The sequence below is a fragment of the Oncorhynchus masou genome, chromosome 9 (genome assembly GCF_036934945.1).
Source record: "Oncorhynchus masou masou isolate Uvic2021 chromosome 9, UVic_Omas_1.1, whole genome shotgun sequence".
Classification (NCBI taxonomy): domain Eukaryota; kingdom Metazoa; phylum Chordata; class Actinopteri; order Salmoniformes; family Salmonidae; genus Oncorhynchus; species Oncorhynchus masou.
Window position 1 is genome coordinate 33,498,884 of NC_088220.1, and position 18,120 is coordinate 33,517,003.

At 43.0% G+C, this 18,120-nt stretch overlaps 1 protein-coding gene across 1 annotated transcript in view; it reads right to left on the reverse strand.

Annotated features, from left to right (window-relative positions):
• The window catches only part of LOC135544994 (neuronal acetylcholine receptor subunit alpha-7-like), a 52,680-nt gene that overhangs the window by 19,237 nt on the left and 15,323 nt on the right, over nucleotides 1–18,120 (reverse strand). Inside the window, exon 4 of the mRNA XM_064972669.1 lies at nucleotides 876–920. Coding sequence (XP_064828741.1) covers nucleotides 876–920 — 45 coding nt within the window. The remainder of the gene's footprint in view (nucleotides 1–875; nucleotides 921–18,120) is intronic.

Genomic DNA, 18,120 nt, shown 5'->3' on the forward strand with positions numbered 1-18,120 from the left:
AGAGATACACATCAGAGATAGTCACACAGCAAAGAGGTACATCAGTCCAGTACTGAAGACAGAACACAGAGAGAAGGTCAAAATAAAGACAAGAAAGAAGTGTAGAGTTAAGTGATACAATTGAGATTGTCTTCCACCAAGTTCCACCGGGGGGGGGGATCAGTCTGTCTGTGATAAAAGATCCAGTCTGAGCTTGGGTCTTGGCAGTCTGTCAACTGAAGGGTTGCGACAGCACTCGTCTCTTATGAGTTCACTCCAGTTGACGGACATTGAAATATATTTCCCATGGCCCGCCTGGGATGCGTCGCATAAACCACACAGCAATGACACTGATTGGCTAGAAAATTGAGGCTGACGTCCTGTCAGGAAGACTTCTATAAAGGAGTAAATGACTCGATAAAAAATCAAATGAATTGATGGGAAATTGGACGGAGGTCTGTTTGTAGTGACTGTGGAGAGTGGAGGCGTTGTTCTCCTTCTCCTGGGTCGTGTCGATGGTAGAGACCAGACAAGGTGGACCGCATGCCCCTCTCACAAATCCAACCTCATCAACTCTCCATAAGCATGTATCCTCCAGATTACCAAGGAAACATTGGGATAAGCAATCAAAGCTCTATGTCCAATCCAATATGTTGGATCAAGCTCAGACTGGCTAAGAGAAACTAGCAGTTTTAACTTAACAGAAGCAATATTTCAAGAGACAATACGGACAGGCTATTGTCATCTCAATATACAACTAACAGTATGTGGTGGTGCCAGTCAACACCTGCGGCATATCAACTTGAGATGGTGTGACTGCCTTTTTGGTGGGATGGGGGGGATATGAGAACATCATGAGTCACAGTGTCATTCAGTCCTCAACCATTTCCACTCACCAGCTGTAGCCATGCGTTGGTCATCAGAACCTGGTTCTTCTCGTCCTGAACAAACAGAGAAGAAAGGAACAATTCAAGAAGAACAACTCTCTAAAAGAGCATTTATGTAACCACAGTGTTTTTCCACGCATTGGTTTTTCAGTGGAGGCATGTAGCACATCATTATTAGATGCCTAATTTCAAAATCTCAAACAACAAGCCCCGTGGACCTAAACAGCCCAACACACACAGAGAAAGGAGAGAGGAGAGAGAGAAAAGAGAGAGAGAGAGAGAGAGAGAGAGAGAGAGAGAGAGAGAGAGAAAGAGAGAGAGAAAGAGAGAGAGAATGAGAGAAAGAGAGAGAGAATGAGAGAGAGAAAGACAGAGAGAAAGAGAGAGAGAGAATGAGAGAGAGAGAGAGAGAGAGAGAGAGGGAGTGTCAGGATTTGGCCAGGGTTGTTCCGGGTTTTTGTCACTAGATGCCCCCATTGTGCTTTTTGACCTTATGTTTTTTCCCTTGTTCCCCATTATTATTTGCACCTATGCCTCGTTTCCCCTGATTGTATTTAAACCCTTAGTTTCCCTCAGTTCTGTGCTCTGTGTTTGTATGTTAGCACCCAGCCCTAGTGTTCTGTGTATTCTTGTCGAGTGGATGCTCTTGTGGAATTCTGTTGTTGTTTTTGAGTATCTCTTGAGGCTTTTTTGTGCTATTCCTACCACCTTTTGGATTTGCCATTTTTGTATTTAAGGACTTCTCCTTTTTACTTTATTAAATACACCGTCTTAAGTACTGCTGTGTCTGCCTCATCTTCTGGGTTCTGCTGACTATTCGTGGCTCAGTTGGTTAAGTGACTGTTTCTCACTCCGGAGACCCAGGTTCGTAACCGGGTCCTGAGAGAGAGAGAGAGAGAGAGAACTCTAAATTATCTCTCTCTTTGCAGATCTCAGTTTTTGGTCTGTTTCTACCTCTCTTCAACTCTCAGTCATTAACACCCACTTCCATCAATTAGGGCTGAGTTATGTGCCAAATATTTCTACATATCCAGGATTGAATCAAATGACCCAGATGATGAAGACGGAAAAGTTCCATTCTTTTTAAAGTGAATGTAGAGATGCTTCGCAGATCGCCCTCTCAATGTGCGTGTTCTGATCCCGCAGTAATGGTGTCTGACTAGCAAACTGGGTCGGGGGGAGATGGGAGTTGGGGGATGTTAGGGTCAAATCTATGAAGGGAAAACATTAACCCTCCAACTCAGGGTGATCACAGCAGCACACACACACACACACTTTAGTAATTTAGCAGACACTCTTATCCAGAGCAATTTATAGAAGCAATTAGGGTTAAGTACCTTGCTCAATACACACACACACACACGTTGTCTCTCCAATAGAAAGTTACAAAAAAAAATGTAATGTCTTCAAAATGTCAAAAGACCTTGGCATTTAAAACAATATTTCCTATCTTAATGTTTTAAGATTGTTATCATTCTCATCCGTTGCCTAACAATGTGTCTCAGCTGGTGTCTGATACCTGTCTAATTGCTGTCCATGAGGAGCCAGGAGCCAATCAAAACTAACTGGCTCCCCTACACGAGCAGCAGAGAGACATCAACAGATTGGAAAGTAATTAGCTAGCATGATGAAGAAAACAATTTACAGGATGTGGTGGGATGTGAAAAAAAGGAATTCTCCCTCTCTCACACAAACAAACACAAACAAACACCCCATGCCATCAAATCCAGCATTATCATAAAGAGACTTTCCAGGAAGATTTGCATACTTTACAGCCAGTCGTTTTGAAAGTAGTGCTCAAGAGCCAAAACGGGTCCCCCGAAAATTGTGTACTACATCATATATGGGCAGATATCTGCAGTATGTCATTGCTCTCTCTCTCTCCCTGCTGTGTCACCTAGCCATTAGGTACACCCTGAAACCTCAATGGATAATGCTGGGCAGGCCTGGGCCAGCCTTCTTTCACTGTGAAACCGTCAATGTGCATCTTGCTAGCTGTCACTCAAATGATGAGGGGCTGAAGATCATTAGCTAACATTTTTATTGCATTAGTGAGGTCGGGCACTGGTGTTGGGCAATTAGGCCCGCATTCGGCATTTCAATTCATCCCAAAGGTGTTCGATGGTGTTGACGTCAGGGCTCTGTGCAGGCCAGTCAAGTTCTTTCACAACAATCTCAACAAACCATTTCTGTATGGACCTCACTTTGTGCACGGGAGCATTGTCATGCTGAACCAGGAAAGGGCCTTCCTCAAACTGTTGCCAAAACGTTGGAAGCACAGAATCATCTAGAATGTCATTGTATGCTGTAGTGTTAAGATTTCTCTAAACTAGAACTCAGGGGCCAGAACCATGAAAAACAGCACCAGACCATTATACCTCCTCCACCAAAATGTACAGTTGCCACTATGCATTCAGGTAGGAGGCATCCGCCAAACCCAGATTCGGACAGCCAGATGGTGAAGCGTGATTCATCACTCCAGAGAACGCGTTTCCACTGCTCCAGAGTCCAATGCCAGTGAGCTTTACATCACTCCAGCCGACGCTTGGCATTGTGCATGGTGATCTTAGGCTTGTGAACGGCTGTTCGGCCATGGAAACCCATTTCATAAAGCTCCCAATAAACAGTTCTTGTGCTGAGGTTGCTTCCAGAGGCATTCTGAAACTCGGTAGTGAGTCGGCACTCAGCGATCCCGTACTGTGAGCTTGTGTGGCCTACCACTTTGCGGCTGAGCCTTTGTTGCTCCTAGACGTTTCCACTACACAATAACAGCACTTAGAGTTGGGGTAGCTCTAGCAGGGCAGAAATTGACGAACTGACTTGTTGGAAAGGTGGCATCTTATGACCGTGCCACGTTGAAAGTCACTGAACTCTTTAGTAAGGACATTCTACTACCAATGGTTGTCTATGTAGATTGCATAGCTATGTGCTCGATTTTATACACCTGTCAGCGACGGGTGTGGCTGAAATAGCAGAATCCACTAATTTGAAGGGGTGTCCACATACTTTTGTATATATAGTGTATGTTCAATTGGGTGCATCAACAAAACACCAAATGATGGAATTTCTACTGGAATAAAGGTGTCACATCCCTTCAGACAGTCTTTATAGCCATTGATTTTTTTACACATTTTGTTGTGTTACAGCCTGAATTTAAAATGGATTAAATTGAGATGTATTTGTCACTGGCCTACGCACAATACCCCATAATGTCAAAGTGGAATTGTGTTTTAGAAATATTTACTAATTAATTCAAACTTAAAAGCTGAAATTTCCTGAGTCAATAAGTGTTCAACCCTTTTGTTATGGCAAGCCTATATAATTTCAGGAGTACAAATTTGCTTTACAAGTCACATAATAAGTTGAATGACTATCTAATTTATGTACCCCACCTCAGTCGAGCAGTGAATTTCAAACACAGATTCAACCACAAAGACCCAGGAGGTATTACAATGCCTTGCAAATAAGTGCACCTACTGGTAGATGGGTAAAAATATAATTAAAAAACAGACATTTAAAATCCCTTTGAGCATGGTGAAGTTATTAATTACACTTTGGATGGTGTATCTATTACACCTAGTCACTACAAAGATACAGGTGTCCTTCCTAACTCAGTTGCCCGAGAGGAAGGAAACCACTCAGGGATTTCAGCATCTGGCCAATGGTGACTTTAAAACAGTTACAGAGTTTAATGGCTGTGACAGGAGAAAACTGAGGATGGATCAACAACATTGTAGTTACTCCACAATACTGACCTAATTGACAGAGTGAAAAAAGGAACCCTGCACAGAATACAAATATTCCAAAACATGCATCCTGGTTGCAACAATGCAGTAAAGTAACTGCAAAAAAAAATGTTGCCCTGAATACAAAGTGTCATGTTTGGGGCAAATCCAATACAAGACATTACTGACAAACACTCTTCATATTTTCAAACATAGTGGTGGCTGCATCATGTTATGGGTATGTTTTTAATCATTAAGGACTGGGGAGGTTTTCAAGATTAAAAAAAATGTAATGGAGCTAAGCACAGGCAAAATCCTAGAGGAAAACCTGGTTGTCTGCTTTCCTTCAGACACTGGGAGACTGATTCACTTTTTAGCAAAACAAACAATAACAAAAGGCCAAAGCCACACTGGAGTTGCTTACCAAGATGACAGTGAATTTTCCTGAGTGGCAAAGTTACAGTTTTAACTTACATTTACTTGAAAATCTATGGAAAGACCTGAAAATGGTTGTCTAGCGATGATCAACAACAAATTTGACAGAGCTTGAAGAATTTTGAAAATAATAATGGGCAAATGTTACACAATCCAGCCATGGAAAGCTCTTAGAGACTTACCCAGAAAGACTCAAAGCTGTAATTGTTGCCAAAGGTGCTTCTACGAAGATTTGACTTAGGGGTGTGAATAATTACAGTATCAATCAATAAATCCATCTATAAATTGGACACACCTACTCATTCAATGATTTTTATTTACTTTTACAATTTTCTACCTTGTAGAGTAATAGTGTAGACATCAAAACGATGAAATAACACATATGGAATAATGTAGTAACCCAAAAAGTGTTAAACAAATCAAAATATATTTTATATCTTAAAATCTTCAAAGAAGCCATCCTTTGCCTTGATGACAGCTTTGCACATTCTGAGAATTCTCTCAACCAGCTTCATGAAGAATGCTTTTCCAACAGTCTTGAAGGAGTTCCCACATATGCTGAGCACTTGTTGGCTGTTATTCCTTCACTCCGCAGTCCAAATCATCCCAAACCATTTCAATTAGGTTGAGGTCTGGTGATTGTGGAGGCCAGATCATCTGATGCAGCACTCCATCACTCTCATTTTTCAAATAGCCCTTACACAGCCTGGAGGTGTGTTTGGGGTCATTGTCCTGTTGTAAAACAAATGATAGTCCCACTAAGCGCAAACTAGATGGGATGGCGTATCGTTGCAGAATGCTGTTATAGCCATGCTGGTTAAGTGTGCCTTGAATTCTAAATAAATCACAGACAGTGTAACCAGCAAAGCATCCTCACACCTCCTCCTCCATGCTTCACAGTGACACCCACACGTGTAGATCATCCGTTCACCTACTCTGCGTCTCACAAAAACACGGCGGTTGGAACCAAAAATCTCAAATTTGGACTCATCAGACCAAAGGACAGATTTCCACCGGTCTAACGTCCATTACTCGTGTTTCTTGGTCCAAGCAAATCTCTTCTTCTTATTGGTGTCCTTTTAGTAGTGGTTTCTTTGCAGCAAACTGACAATGAAGGCCTGTTTCACACAGTCTCCTCTGAACAGTTGATGTTGAGATGTGTCTTTAACTCTGTGAAGCATTTATTTGGGCTACAATCTGAGGTGCAGTTAACTGTAATGAACTTATCCTCTGCAGCGGAGGTAATTCTGGGTCTTCCATTCCTGTGGCGTTCCTTATGAGAGCCAGTTTCATCATAGCGCTTGATGATTTTTGCAACTGCACTTGAAGAAACTTTCAAAGTTCTTGACATGTTCCGTATTGACTGACCTTCATATCTTAAAGTAACTATTTGGCTGTCATTTCTATTTGCTTATTTGAGCTGTTCTTGTCGTAATATGGGCTTTATCTTTTAGATATTTCTGTATTTCATTTTGAATTAGCAAAAATTATGAATTAGCAAAAATGTCTAAAAACATGTTTTTCACTTTGTCATTATGGGGTATTGTGTGTAGATGGTTGAGAAAAAAACACTTATTTAATCAATTTTCAATTTAGGCTGTAACACAACAAAATGTGAAATAAGTCAAGGGTTCGGAACATTGAAAGCACTGTAGTTCCAGGCACTTAAAGAATCTATGCGCATTGAAGCTGTTCTGGCGGGTCATGGTGGCCCAGCACCCTAATGAGACACGTAATGTTGGTGTTTCCTTTATTTTGGCTGTTACCTGTATGTGTGCTTCCTTCAGTGTGTGTGTGTGTGTGGAGCGCCAGTCAGTCAATGTTGTTTACATAAAGGTGATAAATACATTAACAACTCTAAAGCTATCAGTGCTTCCCGAGGATCAATGTGTTGGGAAGCACTAACATACAGTATCCTGGCTAATATCCACCGTGCTATGCTAACAGCAAACAGGCTCTGAGACCATTTGGACTACGCTAGGCTAATAATGAATCTGCTATGTTAATGCGAGCTGTGCTGGCTTACAATAGCTACTGAAGCCTGGCGTGTTTGCATTCGGATGGCCTGACCAATGACCAGTGTGTCAGAAAGGCTAAATTGACTATGCTAATCAGCTACTGGAATACCAAATTAGTTTATTACTGTTGATCTAGAGACATTACTGCCAGTGATTACCATTACCACACGTAATCAAGCAGTAATGTTATGGCCTGTAACTGTGATTCATTGAACCATGTGTAGAGCTGTGCTGTAGCTATGGCGACAGGTAGGCTACTTTGAAAGGTTACATATGACATATGGAACACAGGGAGAGATTTCATGCTTAAAGCAGCTCTTCCTCAGAAATAATCAAGTGTCACATTCTCACCTAATCAATTTAGAAATCTGAGGAGAGACAAGGGTAGGTTGTTTATTTATGCATAACTCAGGTCAACATTGGGCCACATTAAGTGTTTAATGTAACTGGAAAATAAACTAAAAGACGGCTCTGCATGATAAACCCAGCCAGGTCACCTGTGATACAAGTCAGTATTCGACGTCCATCCATGTCTGAGTACGTCAGGAGATGACGTGGAAACCATCCACTAGGGGCAGCAGTGAGCACTGTTACCTTCAAGTAGGTTTCGGTTTTGCCAGGTGTTGTGGACGGGGATGGTGGATGGTTGTAAGCATCTGCCTCTGATTCCAAAGGGCCAAATGTTGCCTGTTTGAATCCAGCGATAGAAGATTGTTTTTGATATTTTTGTTTTAAGCCTATCCCAAACCTTAACATTTACCTTAACCATTGTGAGTTCATGCCTAACCTTAAAAATGTGGAGTTAATGCCGAAAGGTTAACCTAAAACACTTCAAAATGTTACGTTTGAGAAACATTGATAAACGTCTAATTCTGACTTGAGACTGTGAGAGCTGGGATAAACCACACACACATTATTACGGTTAATAACAGACCTAATATACATGGAAAACACAATCTCTCACATCAATGCAGAGCTCTAACTGAATTATGGGATGCCGCAAAATACATCCCAGCATGCTCCAGAGACTCCGAATGTGCTAGTTTGTAATTCAAGATCATTGGTAAACAAAGTGAATGAATTTGAACTGCTCCTTCAATCAGTAGATGCAGTTACTGGATGGGTCACTGAAACATGGGCCCGCGAAAATATCCCAGATGAATCTCTTTTCGTACAAGACTATCAGCTGTTCAGAAACGACTGGTCCAGAGAGGGGATGAGAGGAGCTATGGACATAAATCACAGTATTCAGGAAAAGAGAAGAACTGACTTAGAGAAACAGGAGTTTATTTTCAATTTAACCAGGCAAGTCAGTTAAGAATAAATTCTTATTTACAATGATGGCCTACCAGGGAACAGTGGGCTGACTGCCTTGTTCAGGGGCAGAACAACAGATTTTTTACCTTGTCAGCTCGGGGATTCGATCCAGCAAACTTTCGGTTGCTGGCCAACCCTCTAACCACTAGGCTACCTGCTGCCCCTGCCGTATATGTGGCTTCAGCTTTGTCCTAAACCACTCGGCAGCTCCGTTTCAACTCTGGTAGCGGGAGTACTCTACCATTCACTATAGGCAAATGAGAAAACACTTCAGCAGAACACTGTGGATTATCTCATAAATACTATCCATGTCCTCGGGATGTCCATGCTGTGTAGACTTTAATCACCTGCCCATCAAGATGCTGACAAACTCCCATCCAGACATGAAACAAGTGAACATGATCAGAGGGGACTCCATCTTAGATTAGATCATTATAAATCTGAAGAATCACTACAACACCCTCACTGTACTTGCTCATCTCTCAGATCCAGTGGTCACAAATGTCTGCTGTTCTCCCCAAACACAACATCGGGAGGGAGATGTGAGGTGCAGTGGGGGAAAAGGACATCTGGTAACCCAGAACAGAAAGGAGGCCTTGGCACGATGTATGGCAAGCACTGATTGGTCTGCCATATATGAGGTGGAGAACATCGATGCAAAGGTGGAGAATAGAGGGCCGATTTCTAGTTTTCATAACAATCGGTAATCTGCATTTTTGGATGCCGATTATGGCCGATTACATGAGGAAGCCACGAGGAAACTACGTTGCAGGCTGACCACCTGTTACGCGAGTGTAGCAAGGAGCCAAGGTACGTTGCTAGCTAGCATTAAACTTATCTTATAAAAAAAGTCAATCTTCACATAATCATTAGTTAACTACACATGGTTGATGATATTACTGGGTTAACTAGCTTGTCCTGCGTTGCGCATAATCAATGTGGTGCCTGATAATTTATCATCAAATCACAGCCAACTTCGCCAAACGGGGGATGATTTAACAAAAGTGCATTTGCAAAAAAAGCACAATCGTTGCACGAAAGTACCTAACCATGAACATCAATGCCTTTCTTAAAATCAATACACAGAAGTATATTTTTTTGAACTGTATATTTAGTTCAAATAAATTAATGTTAGCAGGCAATATTAACTAGGGAAAATGTGTCACTTCTCTTGCGTTCATTGCATGCAGAATCAGGGTATATGCAACTGTTTGGGCTGCCTGGCTCGTTGCGAACTAATATGCCCGAATTTTACATCATTATGACATAACATTGAAGGTTTTGCAATGTAACAGCAATATTTAGACTTAAGGTTGCCACCCGTTCGATGAAATATGGAATGGTTCCATATTTCACTAAAAGAATAAACGTTTTGTTTTCAAAATGATAGTTTCCGGATTTTCCCATATTGATGACCAATGGCTCGTATTTCTGTGTTTATGATTTGATAGAGCAGTCTGACTGAGCGGTGGTAGGGGCCGCAGGTTCGTAAGCTCGTAAGTACTCAGTCAAACTTTCCTGCGTTTGCCAACAGCTCTAAGCAATGCTTGCTTCACAGCGTTTGTTTATGACTTCAAGCCTATCAACTCCTGAGATTAGGCTGGCAATACTAAAGTGCCTATTAGAACATCCAATAGTCAATGGTATATGAATTACAAATGGTATAGAGAGAAAAAGTCAACGCGTCATAATTCCTATAATAACTAACTACAACCTAAAACTTCTTAACTGGGAATATTGAAGAAGTGGGAATATTGAACCACCAGCTTTCATATGTTCTCATGTTCTGAGCAAGGAACTTCAACGTTAGCTTTTTTACATGGCACATATTGCACTTTTACTTTCTTCTCCAACACTGTTTTTGCATAATTTAAACCAAATGAGCATGTTTCATTATTTATTTGAGACCAAATAGATTTTATTATTATATTACGTTAAAATAAGTGTTCATTGTTCATTCAGTATTGTTGTAATTGTCATTATATATGTAAAATCGGGCGGTATCGGTATTGGAGTTGAAAAATCAGAATCGGTCAACCTCTAGTGGAGACATTCAACTTCTGCATTCAAACTGCACTTGATGTATGCATGCCAACAACAACACTGGACAAGCCCTAGATGACTGACCAAATAAAGGCTGCCATCAGGAAAAGACAGATGATTTTCAATAGATGGAGAAATGGTGAAAAACAATGAAATGGAGAAAATACAGAAACAAAGCGCAAATGCTTATCAAGGAAGCAAAGACAAACTACCACAAAACTGAAATCCAGGACCTAAAGAAGAAAACCCCTAAGGAACGGCGGGACTTCATTAACAAAGGACTGGGACAAAAGAAAACATCAAAAGGGAGAATACAGGTGGAGGGAATTGAAGATGACAATGTGGCTGATGTTTTCAATGTCCTCTTTGCTGAGGCATGGACAAGCACCCCACCTCTTGCCATCTTTCCATGCCTACACGGCAGGTTGAGCAGTGCAGCATTGGCCAGGTAAAGTAAGCTCTGACCAGACTCACATAAAGCACGTGGGCCTGATGGCATTCCAGCCTGGCTACTAAAAGAGCATGCAGAAGATCTAGCCCCTGTTGTCACACACATAGTTAACACCACCTACTGGCAGGGGACTGTTCGTGCTGTCTGGAAGACTGACAATGTGTGTCCCACACCCAGGTACAACGAGTGACTGGAGGCACATCTCTCTCACTTCATGCCTTGGAAAAGTCCATGAGAGCATCATGCTCACGCCAACAGTTTCATCTGAGTGCACGAATCAGTATGCCTACCTCCCAAACAAAGTCCAGTACTACTACTGCCCTTGTGAAAGCCACACACTCCTGGCTGACAGCTACAGACTCCAGAAAACCACCAATGGTGAGTGTTGTGTATTGATATTCTAGTTTTGTCCCTGTAACTCCCCCCTTGCTTACCTACGTTGAAATGCTTGGAATGTTCTTTCTGAGAGACGCATTAAACAATGCCCACGTTAATTTCTACTCCCGTCTCATGTCCTGTCCTTATATTAGTTGTAGAAGTAATACCGTGTATTATACAACAGTGATGGTGTTACTCGACGACACAGTTGAAGTCAGAAGTTTACAGACACCTTAGCCAAATACATTTAAACTCAGTTTTTCACAATTTCTGACATTTAATCCTAGTACAAATTCCCTGTCTTAGGTCAGTTAGGATCAGCACTTTATGTTGATAGTAGAGATAATGATCTATTTCAGCTTGTATTTCTTTCATGACATTCCCAGTGGGACAAAAGTTTACATACACTCAATTAGTATTTGGTAACATTGCCTTTAAATAGTTTAACTTGGGTCAAACGTTTTGGGTAGCCTTCCACAAGCTTCCCATGGATTTTGGCCTTTTCCTCTTGACAGAGCTGGTGTAACTGAGTCAGGGTTGTAGGACTCCTTGCTCGCCCACGCTTTTTCAGGTCTGCCCAAATATTCTATAGGATTGAGGTCAGGGCTTTGTGATGGCCACTCCAATACCTTGACTTTGTTGTACTTAAGCCATTTTGCCACAACTTTGGAAGTATGCTTGGGGTCATTGTCCATTTGGAAGACCCATTTGCGACCAAGCTTTAGCTTCCTGACTGATGTCTTGAGATGTTATTTAAATATATCCACAATTTCTCTACCTCATGATGCCATCTATATTTTGAAGTGCACCAGTCCCTCCTGCAGCAAAGCACCCCCATAACATGATGCTGCCACCCCCGTTCTTCACGGTTGGGATGGTGTTCTTTGGCTTGCAAGCCTCCCCTTTTTTCCTCCAAACATAACGATGGTCATTATGGCCAAACAGTTATATTTTTTGTTTCATCAGACCAGAGGACATTTCTCCAAAAAGTACGATCTTTGTCCCCATGTGCAGTTGCAAACCATAGTCTGGCTTTTTTATGGCGGTTTGGGAGCAGTGGCTTCTTCCTTGCTGAGAGGCCTTTCTGGTTATGTCGATATAGGACTTCTTTTACTGTGGAAATAGATACTTTTGTACCTGTTTCCTCCAGCATCTTCACAAGGTCCTTTGCTGTTGTTCTGGGATTGATTTGTACTTTACGCACCACAGTATGTTCATCTTTAGAAGACACAACGCATCTCCTTCGTGAGCGGTATCACAGCTGCGTGGTCCCATGGTGTTTATACTTGCATACTATTGCTTGTACAAATGAACGTGGTACCTTCAGGCATTTGGAAATTGCTCCCAAGGATGAACAAGACTTGTGAAGGTCTACAATTTTTATTCTGAGGTCTTGGCTGATTTCTTTTGACTTTCCCATGATGTCAAGCATAGATGTACTGAGTTTGAAAGCCATGACATAATTTTCTGGAATTTTCCAAGCTGTTTAAAGGCAAAGTCAACTTAGTGTATGTAAACTTCTGACCCATTGGAATTGTGATACATTGAATTATAAGTGAAATAATCTGTGAATTTTTTTTTGAAAAATGACTTGTGTCATGCACAAAGTAAATGTCCTAACCGACTTGCCAAAACTATAGTTTAACAAGAAATTTGCGGAGTGGTTGAAAAACAAGTTTTAATGACTCCAACCTAAGTGTATGTAAACTTCCGACTTCAACTGTATGTCCAAAGATCACGCAAAGCTCCTGCAATGTTTGTCTGACATTGAACTGTGTCCAAATTACTAGCCTGGCTCCATAGATACCCCACCGGAAGAAGGAAGAGGGTGATGGCAAATGGCACATTTAGCCCTTGGTCAGAGGTCACCTCTAGTGCCACAAGAGGACACTTCCATGGGCTTGGAGGCAAAGCAACTGGAAGAGTGGGTCACACCCAACAACATATATTTTCTAGAGACCATCCACAACCTGCACCACTAATTCTAGGAGGACAGGAAGTACCAGTGGTAACAACAACTCAGTATCATCTAGGCTCGATGCGCAGTGGTGACACGTGTGGAGCAGTCAGTGAGGAAGGCCTCAAAACACCTGTTACTTTGACTGTTCTTGCCAGAAATGGCCTACCCACTGATGATCTGGTCAAAGTAAACACTACGCTGGTCAGGCCCTGTCTGGAATATGGTGGAGGGCCTTGAGGATCATCTCCAGAGGTGGAGCAGTCCAACCACAGCTCCCGTCACCGCAGAGCAGGCGAGAGCAGGCTGCAGTGCACCTGGTGAAGGACATGCACACTCTTGACCACTGAATGACCTGCTCCCTACAAAAAGAGGTAACTGCACCACCAGGCTCCTGAGAAACAGCCACAAACTGTCCTGTATAACTGCCCGTACGAACCGCCTGCGAAACTCCACTCTATCCACCGCTATCAGACTGTCTAATAACTTAAATGGTTCTCCCAAGTATTATATTTTTAACAGTCACACTTTAATATTTAAATTTCCATCATGAAAATTGTAATGTTTCAAGTGTTCTGTATTCTTTTTTTCACATATTATGTATGTATTTTAAAATTTGTGTTTTGCAGTTATTAGTAATGTAAATTCTGCATTTCTTCAGTTTTATCTGCGAGCAAGAATAAATGAACTCTGACACACACACACACACACACACACACACACACCGATGCCCAGTGGAGCAGTGGCAGCTGTGCTCGTACCGTTAGCCAATCAGGGTTAAATCATGCGTTGAGCGTTTCACAGACAGGACCCAAGGGCCCCCCTCACCACCTGAGTCTCACTGCCCTGCCCTGAGTCAGGACCACTAGACTTGACCTCATCTAGACTAGACCAACAGACTGGACCAGACCTAGATTAGACCTGACCACAGGACTGGACCACACCAACAAAAAAACATACCAGTGGACTAAACCAGACAATAACCAAACCAGACAATAACCAAAACATCTGGACCGCACTAAACCACTAAACAATGGGTTCCTCTCTATCTGTGTCTAGCAGAACTAGCCTGACCTAGATCACAACGTAATAGTTTTAAGACAAGGCTGAAAAAGACTGTGTGTGAATCAAATCAAATGTCATTTGTCACATGCTTCATAAACAACAGGTGTAGACTAACAGTGAAATGTTTACTCACAGGCCCTTCCCAACAAGGCAGAGAGACAGAAAATAGAGAAATAATAGAAAAGTTAAACACATAATAATAAAAGTAATAATAAATACACAATGAGTAACAATAACTTGGCTATATACAAGGGTACCCATAACAAGTCGATGTGCAGAGGTAGATATGTACATAGAACTAGGAATAAAGTGACAGATGGTAAACAGTAGTAGCAGCGTATGTGATGAGTCAAAAGTGATTAGTGCAAAAAGGGTCAATGCAGAGAGTCTGGGTAGCTATTTGGAAAACTATTTAACAAACTATTTTGGGGGTAGAAGCTGTTCAGGGTCCTGTTGGTTCCAGACTTGGTGCATCGGTACCACTTGCCGTGCAATACCAGAGAGAACAGTCCATGACTTGGGTGGCTGGAGTCAGGGCCGTACACACTACCTTCTGTAGCGCCTTGGAGCCAGATGCCAAGCAGTTCCCGTACCAAGCGGTGATGCAGCCAGTCAATGGTGCAGCTGAAAACCTTTGAGGATCTGAGGGCTCATGCCAAATCTTATCAGTCTCCTGAGGCGGAAGGGGCATCGCCGTGCTCTCATCACGACTGTGTTTGTGTGTGTGGACCATGATAGATCCTTAGTGATGTAGACACCGAGGAACTTGAAGCTCTCGGCCCGCTCCCACTACAGCCCCGTCGATGTGAATGAAGGCGTGTTCTGCCCCTCTGTCTCCTGTAGTCCACGATCAACTCCTTTGTCTTGCTGACGTTGAGGGAGTGATTGCTATCCTGGCACCACACTACCAGGTTTCTGACCTCCTCCCTATAGGCTGTCTCGTTGTCGTCTGTTATCAGGCCTACCACCGTCGTGTCGTCTGCAAACTTAATGATGGTGTTGGTGTCGTGCACGGCCACGCAGTCATAGGTGAACAGGGAGTACAGGAGGGGACTAAGCACGTGCAGCAGTGTGATGTTGTTCCCCTAGATAATGCACCAAGTTGCACTCAAGGACCAATTCAAAAAAGCCAGGTCAAGAGGGGATGTTAATAATTTGATAATAGTAATAATAATAATCATCATCACTGATGATAATATCCAATCTGTTTCTTCTTATTTTTTGTGAGTCAGTACCCAATTACAACGCAGTCATTTTTCAGAACACAATGAGAATTACTCAGAATGACAGTTTGTTGTACATCACGTGCTGGTACAGGATAAAGTTGAGTTAAGGGGATGTTAGATAGAGGGTACTTTGCTACTACTCTGCGCGGAGATATTGTACCTCGGTTGAGGGAGGCAGGTGTGGTAGAGGGGAACTTTCTAGCTCCTTCAGACATCATCCTGGTGGGTTGTGGTGGGACACAAACTAGCCCAGTGGGCATGTGTGACTTAAAAATACAGCTTTATGGCTTCAGTTATGTCGTCCCAGTGCTTCTTGTATATGGGCAGGTTGATGAACTCATTGTGGGCACTAACGTGTTGAAGTCTCTGATTAGACAGTTCAAATCAAATGACAGCTACTGGCAGGTGGTGGGTACGCCAGGTCCTTCTAGCCAGTGTGATAACAGCCAGTTCCTGCGTCTCCTATCAAATCTGGAGAGACGGAGAGGAGACTCCATCCCAGATAAAGTGGGCACCATTAAGTTGAAGAGACCCGTAACACTCCAACCCATGAGTGAGCATCTGGTGTGGGGCTACCTACCCCCAAAGACAAAACTCTCTGTGGGCAGTACTGTTGTTGTCGAGCCCAGCACGTCCCGTTGTGTGAATCGACACATATTAGTAGGGAGAGTAGTTACGCCTCTGTGGGGGGATGGATGGCTCCCTGTGAAGATTGTGTATCCAACAACTTCGCCAGTTATCCTGAGACGAGATCCCAAAGTGGCAGATGTGTACCCTTGCATTGCATTGGAGGATTTTGATGATGTCAAGCAGCAAGCAGCTTACCAGAAGGTGGCAAAAGTACAATGTGACAGCTCACATGGCAGTCTTACAGCTAAGAGTTCAGTTGGTGGCAGTCTAGTTAATGGCAACAGTACACGGAGCAATCTTGGACTTCAAGGCCTGTCTGTTGAAGAGTGTCCAGTTTTGAAACACAAATCTGTCGGTTTAATTGAGAAGTATGACACCGTGTTCTCTAGACATAGCCTGGATTGTGGAGAGGCAAAAGAGTTCTGCCATTGCATACGGCTGACTGATGACCGCCCATTTCGAGTACCTTATCGTAGGCTTTCCCCAGCTCATTACCAAAAACTCAGGGAAACACTGGATGATATGGAGGAAAAGGAAACCGTCAGACAATCCAGCAGTGAGTACGCCTCACCATTGGTGCTGGTATGGGAAAAGAATGGGGACTTGCGTCTATGTACTGACTTTAGGTGGTTAAACGCCCGCACAGGAAAGGATGCTCATCCCCTGCCTCATCAGGCTGATGTACTGGCTGCGCTGGGAGGTAATGCCTTCTTCAGCACAATGGACTTGACGTCAGGGTACTACAATGTGCCGCTACATGAAGAGGATAAGAAATACACTGCCTTTTCCTCTCCTTTAAGTCTGCACGAGTACAATCGTTTACCTCAAGGCCTTTGCAACAGCCCAGCTACTTTTATGAGAATGATGCTGACCATCTTTGGTGGCCAACACTTTCTAAGTCTCCTCTGCTATTTGGATGATCTGATGGTTTTTGATAAGACGGAGGAAGAGAGTCTGCAGAGACTCGAGATGGTTTTTCAGCGGTTGCAGGAGCACAATCTTAAACTGTCTCCATCTATGTGCAAGTTTATGAGGAGGTCTGTTAGGTTTTTGGGACACATCATTTCTCAGGAGGGCGTAGCCACTGACCCTACTATGGTTCAAACCATTTTAAATGTGAATGAGAGTGAAATGATGGAAGCTGATGGTGTCACTCCATCTCCTAGCAAAATCCGTTCTTTCCTTGGTATGGTAGTATACTATCAACACTACATTGAGAATTGTTCCATGGTTGCTAGGCCATTGTTTCAGCTGACTACAGGTCAGAAGAAGCCTAGGAGAGGCAAGGGCAGAAAGAGGCCTGGTGTCTCTCGCAGGCTCACTGCTGCAGACTGGACTGCCGAATGCCAACTCTCTTTTGAAGCTTTGAAAGCAGCACTAGTTGACCAGGCACTGCTGGCTCATCCACATTTCTCTCTGCCATTTTTACTTTCTGTTGATGCATCTACTAGTGGTTTGGGAGCTGTACTATCCCAAGTGCAAGATGGGAAGGCCATAACCAGGCCAATAGCTTTTGCTAGTAAATCTCTTAATCATGCACAATCCAAGTATCTTGCTCACCGGCTGGAATTTCTAGCCATGAAATGGACCATTCATGATAAGCTCAGCCATTGGCTGCGAGGGCACACGTTTACTGTGTGGACCGACAACAATCCACTCAAATATATTCTTACGAAGCCGAGACTTGATGCATGCGGGGCAGAGATGGGTTGCAAAGCTGGCACCCTTTGATTTTGATATCCAGTACATACCAGGGCCCAATAATATCGTTGCTGATGCTTTGAGCAGAGAGCCATTAGTCCGCTCCAAAGTTCTGCACCGACTGACAAGAATTCCATATGATGTCCTGCTGGAGGAAGCCTAAACGTCTTCGAGTGGATGATGTACAAGACATGTTCCGTCTCTCCTGTGAGCAGCCCGAGGCTGGCTGTAGAACGTCTATGGCTCCTGGGAGTGAGTTGAGTAGAGCTGGTGACGATGTCAGTGGGTTGGTTTCCTGTGAAGAGGTG